The 17,336-nt window shown below is 45.1% G+C and overlaps 1 protein-coding gene across 1 annotated transcript in view; it reads right to left on the bottom strand.

Moving 5' to 3' along the window:
* LOC146404283 (uncharacterized) overlaps positions 1-17,269 on the bottom strand; it is a 462,942-nt gene extending 445,673 nt beyond the window's left edge. The window contains exons 1-3 of the mRNA XM_085024160.1: positions 17,116-17,269; positions 13,234-13,389; positions 11,535-11,704 (exon numbers count right to left, since the gene is read on the bottom strand). Of these exons, the coding sequence (XP_084880286.1) occupies positions 11,679-11,704; positions 13,234-13,389; positions 17,116-17,269 (336 nt within the window). The 3' untranslated portion in view covers positions 11,535-11,678. The remainder of the gene's footprint in view (positions 1-11,534; positions 11,705-13,233; positions 13,390-17,115) is intronic.
* Positions 17,270-17,336: the final 67 nt, after the last annotated feature.

Here is a 17,336-nt window from a genome sequence, read left to right as displayed (position 1 = left end):
CTAGCCTGGGAACCTCCATATGCCACAAGTGCAGTCCTAAGAAGAAAAAAAAAAAGACCCAGAGAAAGATGTGCTCAACCTGCGAAGGGAGAGCCTGCGGAGGATCCAGCCAGCAGGCACCTGCAGGAGGTGAGAAAGTACGCAAGGGAGATTCCGAGCATGCACAGTCTCAGGAGGGGGGACGTGAGGCTGGACAAAGGAGAATGGACTGATTGGGGTCCCAATCTCAGGAGTACACAGCCAAGCGAGGATCCTGCCACATCAGGATAAACCACGACGAGGCGGACCCTTTGAAGTTTGGGGAAAACAATGGCCCCTACGAAGTCTAACTGAAATGCCACGGTTGCCCCAGCAGATCAGAGAGGAGGGATCGAAAGGCTTAGAAAAACGAATATGCTGGAGCCAAGTATTAAATAAGGCCGGAAAAATGACCAGCTGATGACGGCCTTCTGACAGTCCAGAGGACCTTCTGTTACCATGGCAATAAGAAACGCACTGCCTGAGGGACGCGAGCCTCCCTGGAAGCTCAGTTGTGGCTGTTCTTTGTTGGCCAGGGCTGACAGCAAGCTCTTCCCTCGTAGATCCAAACCCCTTGACAGCAGATGGGCAACAAGACACCAGAATAACAGATGCCAGGTGGTAGAAGACGACCGTGAGAAGTCAAACGGACCGGGCAGCAGACTGGCATGTGAGCCTGCAGGTCTGACCCACAAAGAACTACAGAGGTGATTAATAGGACGTAGTATCCTTCGGGGCCACCAGGAAGGGAACTGCTCAATCCATACAAGCAAAAGAGAAAATCAGAGACGATGGTTGAGAAGCTGGAGGCATGTAAACAGTTGAAATGCTTTGCCCAATGTCTGGACCTGAGCCAGTTTTCAGACCCAAACTGATCGCCTGAAAAATACACTGCATCCCAGGAGGAAGGCTCCTCTGACATTACACAAACATGCATGGTACGGATTCCCCAGTCCTTCCCCAAAAGGACCTACAGACATTTCCTTGGGTCACCATATTCTGGGAACAGGGTAACACCGAATACTTTGAAGACGGTCGGATCCAGAGTCCATGCTGGCATTTGCACCTAAGGTCCTGAAGCATCATTCACAACTGCTATTAGAGCGAGGGTGGGTGGAGACCCAGTAATTTTTTAAAAGTCCAGCTCACAGAAAGTCCGCTGGGTTCATGGACACACCCTTGGGTCCTCTGATCAGAAACAGCTTTCTGGGTAGCTGGTGCAACTCCAACATGGGCTTCTTGGCCAGCTGAGATGGTAAATCAAAAGCCTTAGAACCTGTGGGGACTGGCAAAGGTTCAAGACCTGAAGAATTTCGGGGTAGTGGTCTCCGTCATCTCTTTGCCAGTCTGGTTCCTGGAAAATCAGATAAATCCTGAAGGGTTAAGCGTAAGCTCAACAAAGCAGAATCCCCAGTTGTAGCTACGGGGCCAGATTTGCATCTCTGCTGGAGCAGACCAGCACGACCTCAGGCACGGAGCGGACAGCCATTGATCAGGCAGATACCTTTCTTCCCATTGTTGGCCAACAATCCTCGCCACAGTATAGATTCACAGCCTGCCCCAGGGCCATGCTAACTCACGCACTGTATGATGATGTGGTCTAAAGGGAACCTGACCATCTGGCCTGCTGCAGAACACCGCATTTGTCTGTCAGAGCAACGATATGTAATTTGGGCCAGAATATCAAGAAGCAGCAGGAAGTTCCCGTCATGGAGCACTGGAAACAAATCTGACTAGGATCCATGAGGGTTCGATCCCTGGCCTCACTCAGTGGGTTAAGGATCCGGCATTGCCGTGAGCTGTGGTACAGATCGAAGATGCAGCTTGGATCTGGTGTTGCTGTGGCTGTGGTGTAGTCTGGCAGCTATAGCTTCGATGAGACCCCAGCCTGGGAACTTCCATGTGCCACGGGCACAGCCCTCAAATGCAAAAAAAAGGCAGCAGCAAGTGTGTTGGAAGGTTTAGTAATAAAGAGCCCTCTGGAGGTAGAGATAAACCCTGGTAGACATTTCGGTGTGATGTCCAGGTCACCCTCTCCACGTCAGTCCTGACACACTCATTCCCCAGCTGCCCAGAGTGTCCACCACGGAGAGCCACCACCTCCCGTGTCACGTCCCCATCCCAGGGTAACCTGCATCTGAGGATTGGTCCATAGAGGATATGAAGGCTCGGTCCCCCGGGCGCAGGGCGTTTTAGCTCCCGCGCTCCCAGTGGCTCCGCTGAGGTCTCTCCCTGCTGGGGTGGCGTCTGCTCTTCCATTTTCCCTCCGCCCCACAGCATCCTTCACTCCTCTACGGGTGTTGACCCAAGAACTCAGCCTGGTAAACTTTCTCCAGCTCATCTCAGAGGTTTCGTCCCAGGAAGTGCAACCCGTGAGAGCCATACGCAGGTGGGCACCTGCCCTTCTCTGATTCCTTCCTCTCTTTCCCAAGAGAAGGGTCTTGTGACATGGGACTTGAGCGTTTTGAAAAACAGAACGAATCGTCAGTCCACAATGCAAGAGTTTAACCTTTCCAATCACCTCTGAAAAACTAAGGTTGAAATTCTGAAGCCATCTAGAACAGATAAATACCTCTACTTTATATCTTCCTATCTCTTTATTTGAACAATTGTTTCATTACTTTAAAAACGTATTTCCCATTCTCTGGAATCAACATCATTAGTCCATTTTCACAGCTTTCTTCTTTCACAAAAAGATCAAATCATTGCTTTCTATTTCATTCAACTTTAAAATCTGTCTACAGAGAAACGACAAACTTCTCAAACTCCAGTTGCCAATATTACCAATCAACCAGAGCCTAACGGTGAAAGAAGACATCACACAAACCACAGCACACATGATCGCTGGAAGAGCAATTGGGATGAGTGACCTGAAGGGGAAGCCAGTGTGTTTCTGCACACACAGCAGGAGGCCCTAACCCAGTCCAGGGAGCCTGGGCTTCCTTGAGGCTGTGGTATTTAAGCCAAGATCCAAGGAATGAATGAGGTTAGGAAGATGAAGAGGCAAAGGGGAGGCACCCAACACTGGGGTTTGAGGGCCTTCATCAAACCAGTGAAAGAGGACTTGTTGGTCTTTGATGCCATGAACAAAATGGTAGGAGCCACTACTTCCTTTCGAAACACAGGACATGTCCCCATCTTGTTAGGTTTTGGAATGTCACCGCCACAGACCCACTTTGACCACAGAACCTTTCTTCAGCCACAGGCTTTCGTTGCTTAAGAGAAGAGGCCACCATCTACATTCTACAAGTTTGAATGCCAAAGAACACATACAGACGCAGAGAGGTTCTACCACATTTGCTTCTCTGCATCAGAAGAGAATTTCATGCCACCCCCTATACAGAGTGTATTTCTTAAGGACTAGAATCACACAGATTCTCACCCAGCCCTATGTTCTCCGCACTCAGCCCAGTACTGGACACATAGTAGATGCTACAGTTAAACCAAGGTTTAATAATATTCATTTGTAATGAATCCTACATTCAAATAGTAACAGTGATTGAACAGGGCAGGACAAGAGATTATCAAGTTCAGAATTTAAAGAATCTTTGAAACATTTTCTAAACAGCTAAGCTTAATTTACAATTAAAAAAAAAAAAACAGCTTCCATGCAATCATTTGTGAATAAGTATTACCTTAGGGTCCACAGAGAAAGTCCAGGAAATATCCAATGCTTACTCTTGAAACTAATCTCCTGAAATGAATCTGAGCTAGGAGAGTCCATGCTGCTTTTTTCTTAGCCGAGATTTCAGTGAAGAACTCCTGACTAACATCCAGGACTCGGGTAATTTCAGCATCAAGTGATGCTGGTGAAGCCCTTACACACCTCGCTCTTCTGTCCGTCATCCCCCATCAGGTGACAGGTGCTTGTCTTAGAGTGCCACCACACCTGGATACCAGCTCTTTCTCATCTTGGTCAAAGCATGGAAACACCTGCTACATGGTTTCAGTCACTGTCCTATCATCAGGTTCCCAGCAAGTTATTTGGGGCCAAGTGGCATTTTGCACTTCTACATCCATCTCAACAAAGTGTGATTCTCCTTTTTAGTGACTTACAATGTGAAAAAAATGTATCACAGAAGAGATCCCAATGACATTGTGACAAAAGAAGTTTTTATTTTAAGGAAAAAGAGGAAAATCACCGTAATCATGAATGTGAATTTTCTTGAGAACAAAACAAAAAGTAATTATGGCAGCGAGGGTGTCATACATGGCAGTTCACATCAGGCGACAGAGTTTCGCAAAGTAAAGTATTAATTCTAAATGCCTATGTCCTCCAAGTTCATTACTGACAACCAATCTAACAAGCAAGCAATGTCAAGTTACTGCTCTTGTTCTATTAACGACAGACTGCGAACATCTCAAAATAACCTTTAGACCATAATTCCATGAATGTGAACTAGCAATAAAATCATGGACAGGAAAAGCAAGATAGAAGTTACCATGGGAGATCTGTACCCTCCCAAAAGAGCTAATAAATAACTTCTCTCTTTGTCATTCTAACCTAGTTATGGTAGTATTGTAACATATTGCACATGTATGTGTTTAATAGACACATTAATTCAACAATAAATGCACACACACACACACTTGAAAACCTACGGAAAACTCATTTAAGATGTTCTGTTTTAAAACTCTAATATAACTTACTTTTAGGATGGGGAAACTTATGGTCACACAGGAACACGTATTGAAACCCACGTTTCTAACACAAAGGCAGAGCAGACAGCTTCGATTAGGAAACCCAGGGGACATTTCATTTGATTGCTCTAAAGATGAAAAGGCAAGAAAGGAAAAGGATGAAACAATTTCAGATGCTTTCAATGCATTTATCAAATCAGAATGAACTGCTTTTGACTGTGAGTGTAATAAGTCAGAAGGCATATTCTCTAAACCAAAAGGCAAGTACATCTGTTCCACTGTGACTAATTCAACTTAATGAAATTATTTTTTTAAAAAAAAACCTACACATGAGATATAAGAAGAAAGGAGAAGATGATACAAAGGCAAGCAACTGCCAGTATATTTCACGAAAAGACAATGGCCGCAATTTTGAACCGATTAATGTTAGAATTTCTGCCTGACCTTGGATTTGACAAAACTCAATAGAAAGGCCAAGCTTATAAAAGGACTTCAATTATAAGAGGCTATCTAAAGAGCCTTAAACTGGTTCTCAAGATGAAATACTCACTGAAGTTTGTATTTATTTCGTAAACAACCATGCTAACCTTGTTGTTTGCGCTGCCAATGACATCGGCCCAGGACTCTGGAATCCCTCTGCTATAAATCTTTATAGATAAGCAGCTCATTCATTGTTTGTCAGACTACGGTGGGAAGTTGTACCAGGAAAATGATACAGAAATGAATCAAGTGTGATACTGTATATTACAAAACCCAAGTATCACACATACCATATACCTTATAATAGGCTTTTATCCCCTAGAGACAAAATTGACGTGACAATAACCGACACTTACACCTCTGGGCTAAGAACTAATAAAAGATAATAATAGTATTAATAATCCCTTGCATGTGTTTATTGCTCTGTAGCTTACAAACCTCCTTTGCCAGGGCTCTATCAGTTGCCCTGGGAGACGGGTAAGGGATCTTGACTTAAAGAGGGGGCACTGATTTGCCCCAGGTTATATGGCTAATAAGAGGCAAACTTAAGAGTTCAAACACAGTCCAGGTTTTTTTGTGGGACAATGGAACTATTTCTCTGACAGTCTATATCTGTTCAGGGATAGGAGATACGTACAAAGAGAGTATTACAGTGTCAACACTCGAAAGATTTTATTTGATCTACTATAAAGAAACAGAAAGCCACAAGTCTTCCAGCATTCCAGCCACGACGGGAACTCCTAGAATTTCTTATATAGTAGGAGCCTTCTTATCAAATGTAATCAGGGCCTGTTAGGTAAAGAAATCAGTAGAAGTATGAAATCATTAAAGGACAGTACTTTAAAGATTTTGTTTTTAGAGTTGCCGTCATGGCTCAGTGGTTAACGAATCCGACTAGGAACCATGAGGTTTCGGGTTCGATCCCTGCCCTTGCTCAGTGGGTTAAGGATCTGGCGTTGCCATGAGCTGTGGTGTAGGTTGCAGATGTGGCTCGGATCCCGTGTTGCTGTGGCTCTGACATAGGCTGGCAGCTAAAGCTCCGATTAGACCCCTGGCCTGGGAACCTCCATATGCCAAGGGAACGGCCCAAGAAATGGCAAAAAGACAAAAAAAAAAAAAAAAAAAGATTTTGTTTTGTAAAAACATAGAAGTGTTTACATGTTTTGTCTAGAATATTGTATAAAATATTTGCTAATTTTTTTAAGTGTAGAGTCAACGACTTCTGTTTGAGAATGGGCCCAGTGTCTGTCATCTTAAATATCTATCTTACAACAATCCCATCTGTAATTTACCATATATGATATTCAGTTTCAATTTATTCGATTCAAAGAACTTAATGAGTTGAGGAGAAACTGGTTTTGCCTGGCCTCAAAGAATCCTCCCCAGGAAAAATACCAACGAAAAAGGGAAAGATAGGCACTTTACAGCAGAGAAAGCCAGCAGCCACCACTTTCACCGAGATAACATCTCTGGCAATAAAACGCATCAACGCCATGGACCCTCTGATATGAGGGGCTGGGAAGAGAGGAACATCACTTCCGGGGTATTTTCACCCCAAACGCATAACCCCATTCCAATCACGAGAAAACATGAGACAAATCCGAATTGAAGGACAGTCCACAAAATAACTGCTCTGTTCTCTTTAAGTGTCGTGGTTTCGAAAGACAAGGAGAGACTGCGTAACAGTTACAGACGGGAGATGGGAGAAGGTTAAGGAGACAGACCAGCTCAGTGCAATGCGGGTCCTGGGTTGCATGCTGGAACAGAAAAAGAAAATCAGTGGGAAAACTGGTAAGATCCAAGCAGGATCATTAGTTTAGCTTGTGGTACTGTGCTAATGTCAATTTCCTGCTTTTATTGATTATGCTATGGTTACACAAGATTTAACAGACTAGAGGAAGCTGGGTAAAGGATATACAAGAACTCCATGTACTGTTTTTACAAATTTGTAAGTCCAAAATTAGTTCAAAATAAAAAGTTTAAAACAACAAACACAAAAATGCTTGCAGAGCAATCTGACTGCAAACACGTGGGAAGGCAGTCAGACCTCAATAGGAATGACAAGCAAGTCGTGAAAGCAAAGCAAAAAATGGCCAGTGGTCAAAACAGAGAAAGAAGGTTCTGATTCAGTAGTTAATCAAAGAAATGCAGATTAAAACAAGACATTCTTCTTTTTTTTTTTTGGTCTTTTGTCTTCTTAGGGCTGCACCCATGGCATATGGAGGTTCCCAGGCTAGGAGTCTAATCTGAGCTGTGGCCACCGGCCTACACCAGAGCCACAGCAACACCAGATCCGAGCCACATCTTACGGCAACACCGGATCCTTAACCTACAGAGTGAGGCCAGGGATCGAACCCGCAACCCCATCATTCTTAGTCAGATTCATTTCCTCTGTGCCAAGACAGGAACTCCAAAACAAGATATTCTTATTTTCAAATTGGCATATTGATTTAAAGTATAAAAGTCAGTGTTTTAAGTATACAATTCAGTATAGGAAGATATGGGGAGAAGGCACTCACAACCACTACGGGTAGGAATGTAAACTGATACAGACTTCCTTAAGGAAAAAAATTTAAATTTAAATGTCTATATCTTTAGGACTGGCATTTCCACTTCCGAAAAAATTACTCTGGATGTCAAGAATACAGAATACAAAAGATGTTCACTGCAATGTTACATATGATCACAAAAAACTTTAAACAACCGAAATACTCACCAACAAGGAATGGTTCGATTACTACACTATACTCATATAAGGACATATTATGCAATAATTTAAAAACATAATCTAATTTATAGTCACTGACAGCCATGGACGTTAGGTATTATTATTATGTGAAATACTGTTATAAAAGAAAGTATAGGGTAATTATCAATTTTAGAACCGTTTATAATATAAAAGTTTCATATTTATTCATATTTCTTTCTTCTCTATTTGTAACTTAACATGTATTCCTTTTGCAATTTTTTTTTAAATTTACAGCCCCCCCAAACTGTGCACACTTTTCAGGGATCTCAGTTTGTGTGAGGAAGGGAAGGGTGCAGAAACCACCTGCGGGATATGCCTGCACTTTCAGAAGCAGTCGCTAGGTGGTACACTGTGTCTCTAGCAGGTACTCAAGACATTTGCATTTGTTTGCTACATCCAGTGCAGCGACCCAAAGACAATAACACAGCCCCATACAGGCATGCCTCGGAGGACCCCAAGAAAGCTAATACCACAATAAAGCCGGTCTCGAGAATTTTTCGGTTTCCCAGTGCATATACGTTTCTATCTGTTAAGAGTGCAATAGCACTTATGTTCAAAAAAATGTACACGCCTTAAGTAAAAACTGCTTTATGGCTAAAAAAGGCTAACCATCATCTGAGCCTTCAGCACGTCCTAGTCCTTCTGCTGGTGGAGGTCCGGCCTCCAAGTTCATAGCTGCAGACAAATCATGGTGGTGGTTGCTGAAGGCTGGCATTTTCTTAAAATAAGACAAGCAGTGAAGTTGCCACACTGATTGACTCTTCCTTTCATGAACAGTTTCTCTGAAGCATGCAATGCTGTTCTGACAGCATCTTACCCACAGCAGAACTTCTTTCAAAACTGGACTCAGTCCTCTCAAAACCCTGCTGCTGCGTTACCACCTCGGTTTACGTAATATTCTAAATCCTTTGCTGTCATTTCAGCAATCTCCACAGCATCTACCAAGAGTCGGTTCCATCTCAGGCAACCACTTTCTTTGTGTATCCATAAGAAGCGACTCTTCGTCCATTAGTTTGCACAATTTGGACACATCTTCAGGCTCCACTTCTAATTCTAGTTCTCCTGATATTTCCACCACATCTGCAGCTGCTTCTTCCACCAAAGTCCTGAACCTCTCAAAGTCAGCCATGAAAGTCAGAAATCCACTTGTTCCAAACTCCAGTGAAAGTTGATATTTTGACCTCTTCCTATGAATCAGGAATGTTTTTTTTTGGGGGGGGGTGAATTGCACCTGCAGAACTTCCCACGCCAGGGACAGAATTTGAGCCACAGCAGTGACAATGCCAAACCCTTAAACGCTAGGCCACCAGGGAACTCCATGACCGTTCTTAATGGCATCTAGAATGGTGAATCCTTTTTAAAAGGTTTTCAGTTGACTTTGCCCAGATCCACCAGAGGAATCGCTATCTAAGGCAGCTGTAGCCTTATAAAATGTATTTCTTCAGCAATAAGACTTGAAAGTCAAAATCACTCTTTGATCCATGGTTTGCAGAATGGATGTTGTTTTCACGGGTATGAAAACAGCGTGAATCTCACGGTCCATGTCCACCAGGGCTCTTGAGTGACCAGGTGCATTGTCAGTGAGCAGCCATATTTTGAAAGGAATCTTTTTGCTGAGACATAGGTCTCAACAGCGGGGTTAAATATTCAGTGAACCACATTGTAAAAAGATTGCCATCATCCAGGCTTTGTTTTTCCATTTAGCGGGCACAGGCAGAGGGGATTCAGCATAGTAGGACTTCCAGACGGGAAATGAGCACTGGCTTCAACTTCAAGTCACCAGCTGCACTAGCCCCACCGAGAGAGTCAGCCTGCCCTTTGAAGCTCTGAAACCAGCCACTGACTCTTCCTCTCTACCAACGTCCTGCAGGGCGTCCTCTAGGCTCTTTCATCTGGTTGAGAATCTGTTCTCTGTGCAGACACCTTCATTAATTATCAGAGCTAGATCTTCTGGATAATTTGCTGGAGTTTCTGCAGTATTAGCACCTGCTGCTTCACCTTACGCTTTTATGTTACGAAGATGGCTTCTTTACTTAAACATCATAAACCAACCTCTGCAAGCATCAGCCTTTTTTCTTCAGCTTCCTCACCTCTCTCAGCCCTCATAGGATTGAAGATGTTTAGGGCCTTGCTCAGGATAAGACTTTGGCTTAAGGAATGTCGTGTCTGGTTTGGTCTTCTCTCCAGACCGCTAACACTTCCTCCATGTCAGTAATCAGACCGCTTGGCTTTGCTACCGCGCCTGTGTTCACTGGAGCAGCACTTTCGATTTCCTTCAAGAACTTTTCCTTTGCGTTCACAGCCTGGCTAAATGTTTGATGCAAGTTCCCATTGCGGCTCAGCAGGTTACGAACCCAAGCAGTAATCATCAGGCCTCAGGCTCAATCCCCGGCCTCGATCAGTGGCTTAAGGATCCCACTGTGGCTGTGGTGTAGGCCGGCAGCTGCAGCTCCGATGAGACCCCTAGCCTGGGAACTTCTATATGCCATGGGTGCAGCCCTAAAAAGACAAAGACCAAAAAAACAACAACAACAACAAAAAAAAGACTTCCCATCGTGTCTCAGTGGTTAACGAACCCAACTAGCATCCATAAGGACTAGGGTTCGATCCCTGGCCTTGCTCAGTGGGTTAAGGCTCCAGCCCTGCTGTGAGCTGTGGTGTAGGTCACAGATCCATCTCAGATCTTGAGTTCTGTAGCTGTGGTGTAGGCCACCCCCTAGCCTGGGAACCTCCATATGCTGCGGGTGCAGCCCAAAAAAACCAACAGAACAAAACAAAATGAATGTTTGATGCAAAAAACCTGGCTTCCAGCCTGTCCTGGCTTTTGCCATGCCTTCCTCACTAAGCTTAATCATTACTAGCTTTTTTTTTTTTTTTGTCTTTTTCTTTTTTTTGGCATTTCTTGGACCACTCTCTTGGCATATGGAGGTTCCCAGGCTAGGGGTCGAATCAGAGCTGTAGCCGCTGGCCTACACCAGAGCCACAGCAACGAGGGATCCGAGCCAAGTCTGCGACCTACACCGCAGCTCACGGCAACTCCAGATCCTTAACCCACTGAGAGAGGCCAGGGATCGAACCCGAAACCTCATGGTTCCTAGTCGGATTCGTTAACCACTGCGCCACGACGGGAACTCCAATTATTACTAGCTTTTGATTAAACGTGAGAGATGTGTGACTTTCTTTCCCTGGAACACTTAAAGGTCATCACAGGCTTATTAATTGACCTAATTTCAATAGTCTTGTGTCTCAGGGAACAGGGAGACCAGCGAGGGAGAGATGGAGGAATGGCCGAGTCGGTGGAGCCATCAGAACGCGGTCATCAGCAAGGTTCACCACCTTACCTGCGCACGGTTTGTCCATGGCACCCCCAAACAGCAGTAACAAAGATCTCTGACGGCAGATGACCATAGCAAACATAATTTAAAAGTTTGAAATATGACACAGAGCATGCCGTGAGCTAATGCTGTTGGAAAAATGGTGCCAAAAGACTTGGCTGAAGCAGGGTTGCCACAAAATTTACTAATCTGTAGAAAACGGACTATCTGTGAGGCACGGTAAAGTGAAGTGCGAAACACGAGGTATGCCTTCTTTCCTTCATTTAAAGACACTTTACCATCTTCCAAATGGCTGTGAATTTAATATTCACCTGCTTTACAGGAGGCATTCAAGAAATCGTTGTTGGGCAAATAAGCCAATTAAAATAGAACCGAGAGACGTCACACACTGCGCAGCTGCTTCACGTCAGTTTGTCGTCTTCCTAAATGAAGCTGAGTGGGCTGGATGGGGGTCTTTAACATGATACTCCGCAGTGCGAACCTGCAAATAAACGGAAGGATCAGCATGCCCCAAAGGCATTTCCATTTCTCTTTTTATAAAGCATCTTTGAAGGACTGACATTCCAAGGAATATGATTTGGGAGGTCCGGTCCCCAACACTTGCCCATCTCGCTTAAAGCACTCGGCCTCGTGTCCCCTCGGCGGAAGTTTCAATCCCCCTCTGTCCTCGTGGTGGACTTCATCCTGGCCGCACACTCATTCCACACAGCTGGCGAGGCCCATATTGGCACCTGCTACTGTGTCACCTGCTAGGTGCTGGCATCTGTCAAACGCAGACTCCCTGAACTTGGAGCACTGCTCTCCGAGTGTCACTGGGCTCATCACAGGTGTTGATTAAGTAGATCCCTTCCTAGTCACACCTGATTCCAGTCTGAACTGGACTCAGTCTAAGGCAGGAACATGCTTCCGGCCCGGCCTCCAGTTCATGTGAGATAACAGAAGAATCGCATTTCCCTGAAAAGCCTGTGAAACAGAGTTAAATAAGCTGATTTATGACTCATCAAGGCAAACTTTGAAAATGTCCTTTTGTCTAAAGAAAAGAAAAAAAAAAAATCATCCAGGAAGAGAAGCATTCTTTCTCCCCGTAGTAGTGGTAGTCTTACCACTGCTAAGAAATGGTTTTTACAGAAGCAATTATCACTGTCTAGATGCCATTTGTCTCCTTCATCAGACAGTGAGCGCATTGCAAACAGGACACATGCAGAGCTCATCTCAGTACCCTACTAAGTAACATGCTCTCTGGAACACAGTAGGCCTTGTTATATATTTGACGAATGAATAAATAAGTAAATGAGTAATATGTTTGCTAGTAAATACTAGAAGGAGCAGCTCAGTTCTAATAATACTAAATTTTAAAACCTGTCTTCAATATGCTAACATTAAAATGACTTTCTCACTTACTCATTCATTCAAAAAATATTAAGGACCCACTGTATTGCAGACACTGGGCTAAGGATACAAAAATGAATCAATAATTCTGCCTTCAAGAAGTACACACTGTGGTAGATAGAAATGACATATTTATTTAGTGTTTCTTCAAATATTTTCATGTCTGATATTCGCCATAATCCGATGAGACTGATCTCTCCCATAGCCACATTTTAAATCTTTTAAAAGTCACCTGTAGCCACAAAAAGAACCCTTATGAAAATGTGTTAAGCACTATAGCACGCCAGCCTTGTGTGCAGGCAGTCCCCGGTTTAAAAGCAAAAACACCAAGATCCTGTCTCCTCTTTTACCCCCTCAAAGGAAGTGCAATCCTGCATTTTCTCTTTGCCTTTTTTTTCCGCTTCACCTTTAACCATGTTTATCTTAGGAGCCGATATATTATACAGTTTTGCGTGGTTTTGTTCAAGGGGAAACACCCTGGAAACTTGCTCTTTCCACTCAGCACTGGAGCTCCGCCCCGTGCACGTCCGCCCTAACCCACGTGGATTTCTTTTTTTAGGTGCCGTGGGACAGGTTTCCAGTGTCGTCCGCCCTCATTCGGATTCCAGATTGTTCCAGTACCTTTTATTGAGAAGCTTATCTTTTCCCAACCAACGCGCAGAGTCCATGCCGTCTCAGTCATAAACAAGATTTCCATTTGGGCACTGGTCCGTTTCTGAGCTCTCCTCTCTATTGTGTTGGTCAATGCGTACAGCCCTGCACCTAATCCCAGACCATCTGAAGAGACAGATGCAAATAAATTCTTAATTTCTGATAAAACACTCTTTCCACCTTGTAGTGCTTCTCTAGGCACGTCCGGTTTAACTGCAATCATTTGCTTTTGCGGATGAATTTTACAGCTCACTTCGCCCTCTGCCCTTTCATCTCAAAGTGGTTCACAGTGAACTGCGGGCAAGCCTAGGTCTGACCGCATTCCAGGCCTCCTGCCACGTAATACTGAGCATTTCAGAGGAGACCTACCCTATTCCCACGAAAGACAAACTCATAAAGCTACCTCAGAATGTATCGTAACTAAATACAATATGAAGGCAGCTAATTCATCAGGAGACTCGTCCAAAGGTGAAAGCTACTTAAAATAAAGGGTAAAGTAAACCCGGGCCCTCGCTGAGGTTTCCAACGGACAGTGACAGCAGGAGGCTGGATGTTTATGCAACATGCATCCTCCCACACGCTTCCTCACCGACAGAACCTCCTTTTGGCTGGGAGATGAGGGCAAAGTGCCCAGCTCGTCAAAACACCTCCTAGCCTCCATCCTAGACAGATGTACCCAGCAACAGACGTGTCCAGGAGTCAGGGTCTCGGACAAGCAGATGAAGTCAGAGTTTGGAGGCAAGAAAAAGAAGACCCATGGGAGTCAGGAGCAGGCTCAGCGGGCAGGCCCTTTCTGCTCTTTGGGCCCTACATTCTCCCCCCCTTCGGGCATCCTCACGTGCAGGCATGATGGCAGGTGACACAGCAGCCACTTGCATTTGACCACAAAGGAAAGGCTAGGAGGGACTGACAAGGATTTAAAGGCCTGATACCCTTGAGTTTCTGTCCTACACCTGCCTTGCTCCGTGCTTGTGGTTTCATGAAAGAAAATTAAACCCCTGTCTAACTCAAGCCACTGCCATTTGGGGGTTTCTCCTACACACAGCCAAATGCAGTCCCTGTTTGAGGAAAGAGTAATCAAATTGCACCTTTGCTCTAGAGTTACATCTGCTTGTAGTTACCTCTTCCATAGTACACAGCCCAGAACCTCAGGGCTTCAAGCAACCGTGAAGTCAAAGCTCTTACCCAAGGGTAAAGGAGGCTCCACCTACAGGCATGCCTACTACTCATGTTTATGCTTAGGTGGGTGAGCACTTAGACGCTGCGTATAAACTTTTGCAATCACTCCCCTTCAATTTCCTTCATGCTGGGGTTTGACATAAATGACGCTACTTTAGTAAGAACATAGCACCCCTTCAGGTACTTCTCAAACAAGTCATCGATGCTTAGAGGTGGGCAGAATGGTAGAATTGAGCCCCACTTGCCCTGCAATGCATGGAAGCACAGGTGTCTGTCATTCTAGGCACTGACCACCTGGCGAAGTATCAAGCTGGAGGCTGTAATGGACTCCAACATGTAAGATATAGCCCCTGTCCTGAAAGAGTTTACACTCTCATAAAGAAAACACACTCACTTGATGACTCAGCTTCCTGAGGTTGGGACTGAAATACCTGGGATAGGAGATTAAGTGCCCAGGTCAAGGGGAACCTCTTCATTTTTCCAGCTGCCATGAACCTAGACAAAAATAAGACCGTGGCAACTCTTGGCTTATCTCAGATGTCAGAGAGCAGTGATGTCCTTGAGTTTACATGTGATCTCGGCTCTCTTTCATCCCTTTTTTGCCTTATTTTGCATAATGTGTACGACCCCCATTAAACTCCTAAGTCCCTCATTCCTCTTGAAAAAACAACTTAAAACTAATTTATATGATATAAAGTGGAAAGACCATTTGTTTTTGAATGACAAATATTGGTTCCAAGACTCATTAGCTGTGTGGTTTTTTTTGTTTTGTTTTTGTTTTTGGGGTTTTTTGTTTGTTTGTTTGTTTGTTTGTTTTTGTCTTTTTGCCATTTTCTTAGGCCACTCCCGAGGCATATGTAGGTTCCCAGGCTAGGGATTGAATCGGAGCTGTAGCCGCCGGCCTACACCAGAGCCACAGCAACACGGGATCCAAGTCTCGTCTGCAACCTACACCACAGCTCACGGCAATGCCGGATCCTTAACCCACTGAGCAAGGCCAGCAATCGAACCCGCATCTGCATGGTTCCTAGTTGGATTCATTAACCACTGTGCCACGACGGGAACTCCTAGCTGTGTGACCTCTCTGAACACCACGATTTTCCCCACCTGAGATTAAAGCCACTCACCACATGGCATTCTCATGAGGATTAAGTGAAAAATGTGAATTCAGCAAAAAACCAATTCATTCCAAGTCTGTCATTAACAAGCCCTATTCAAAACATAGTGAACAAAGGAAGACACTTCCTGCCCATGTTATTATGACACAGGGGGTGAGAAGGTGTCCAGGACGGAACAGTTCCTTTGCAGCCGTGGCAATGCCAGCTGCCAGCTCTGCAACAAAGCTGCAGACTTTCTCATCTCCTTAGCTCTGGATTCTGTGCCGTGACACAAGCTATTTCATCTAGATTCCTAGAATTGGAGCAGTCCTCTCTCCTCTTCTTCTCTTACTTTTAGCCTAAGCCTAGATTCTCCCTGCCCACATGCCTAAGGTGTTCTCTTTCTAAGCTAACGTATACCAAGAGCTAAATACGGGTTAAGCACGTCACTAAGCAGGTCATGCATTTTATATCTGATCCCCACACAAATCCTAGAATGTAGCTACTACTGTGTCCCAAATATGGAAACAGGTTGCAGAGGTTAATACGGCCAAGTTCACACAGCTAATCAGAACCTGAGTTGGAACTGGAACCCGAGCCAGCTCCCATTTCTGTCCGACAGATTAACTGCTAGCCCATGCTGCTTCCTGGTCAGATGAAGAAGGATCAGGCAAGCCTACTGATGAACAGGTTTGACATGGTCTTTTTCAGGAAAAATCAGTTTTCCTAACAAAATGATTCCCAGCCCCAGCCTTTCAGAAGCCCCAAGGTATTCACATTCATTCAACATTGCTTGAACACCCATTATGTGCAAGGACTCTGCTGATTTCTGGGGTCAGAGCAAGCTGCTCACAGTAGTAGTCTCTGTCCTAAGGAGGCAAAGGCACAGAAAAACCCTGCAAATGGCATTCATTTTCTCCCTTTAAGAACACGTGATCTCCTATAGAGACAATAACAAAATCATTATAAATAAACCATTACTACCAAGGTATCTCAATTGCAAAGAAAGGCTGAAAATCACCTAAGGAAGGGGCGGAGTCTAGCGGAGTCTGCCCCTGTCATAACCAGGTTCCATTTACCCAGAGACCTCTCCACAACAGATACTCAAGGAGCCTGTTACAGGAATTAAAAGACGTCGGGTCAAAATGAAGCTGACGGCACTAATGGCCTCACCCCAGGCAAACCCAGACTGGGAATTGAACCCACGTGCCAGGACTCGAACACAACCCAAACCCAGATTGGGACTTAAACCCATGGTTTTACCTATCTATCTATTTATTTACTTTGTCATTTTAGGGCCGCACCTGCGGCATCTGAAGGTTCCCAGGTTAGGGGATCCAGTCGGAGTTACTGCCGCCAGCCTACACCAGAGCCACAGCAACATGGGATCCAAGCCACATCTGCAACCTACACCACAGCTCATGGCAACACCGAATCCTTAACCCACCGAGCAAGGCCAGGGGTCGAACCCACAACCCCATGGTTCCTCGTCAGATTCACGGGGGCAGCGCCACTACAAGAATTCCTTAAACCAACAGTTTTAAATTCGAGTTGCTCACCCTGTGTCTGGACTCACCGAGGTTCAGGCTCTTCACGCCCCCGCGCAGAACGAACTCAGCCGAGACAAAGCCACAGGCGAGAACCCGCTGGAGCGGACTGGACGCTCCCGAGAGACGCCGGCGGGCGGGCGCGGAAGCTCCGCCCCGGGAGCCGCTGGGCCACGCCCTCATCCTCCCAGGGGCGGGGCGGGGAAGGCCCGCCTCTTCCGCTCCGGGAGGCGTGGCTCCTCCTCGGCTT

Source organism: Sus scrofa, chromosome 4, assembly GCF_054392235.1.
Source record: "Sus scrofa isolate SSC_HxYL_T2T_F1_AM1 chromosome 4, Sscrofa_HxYL_maternal_Yorkshire_Landrace_v2.0, whole genome shotgun sequence".
Taxonomy (NCBI): domain Eukaryota; kingdom Metazoa; phylum Chordata; class Mammalia; order Artiodactyla; family Suidae; genus Sus; species Sus scrofa.
Note: the sequence above shows the minus strand (reverse complement) of the source record. Positions and strands in the feature narration are given on the sequence as shown.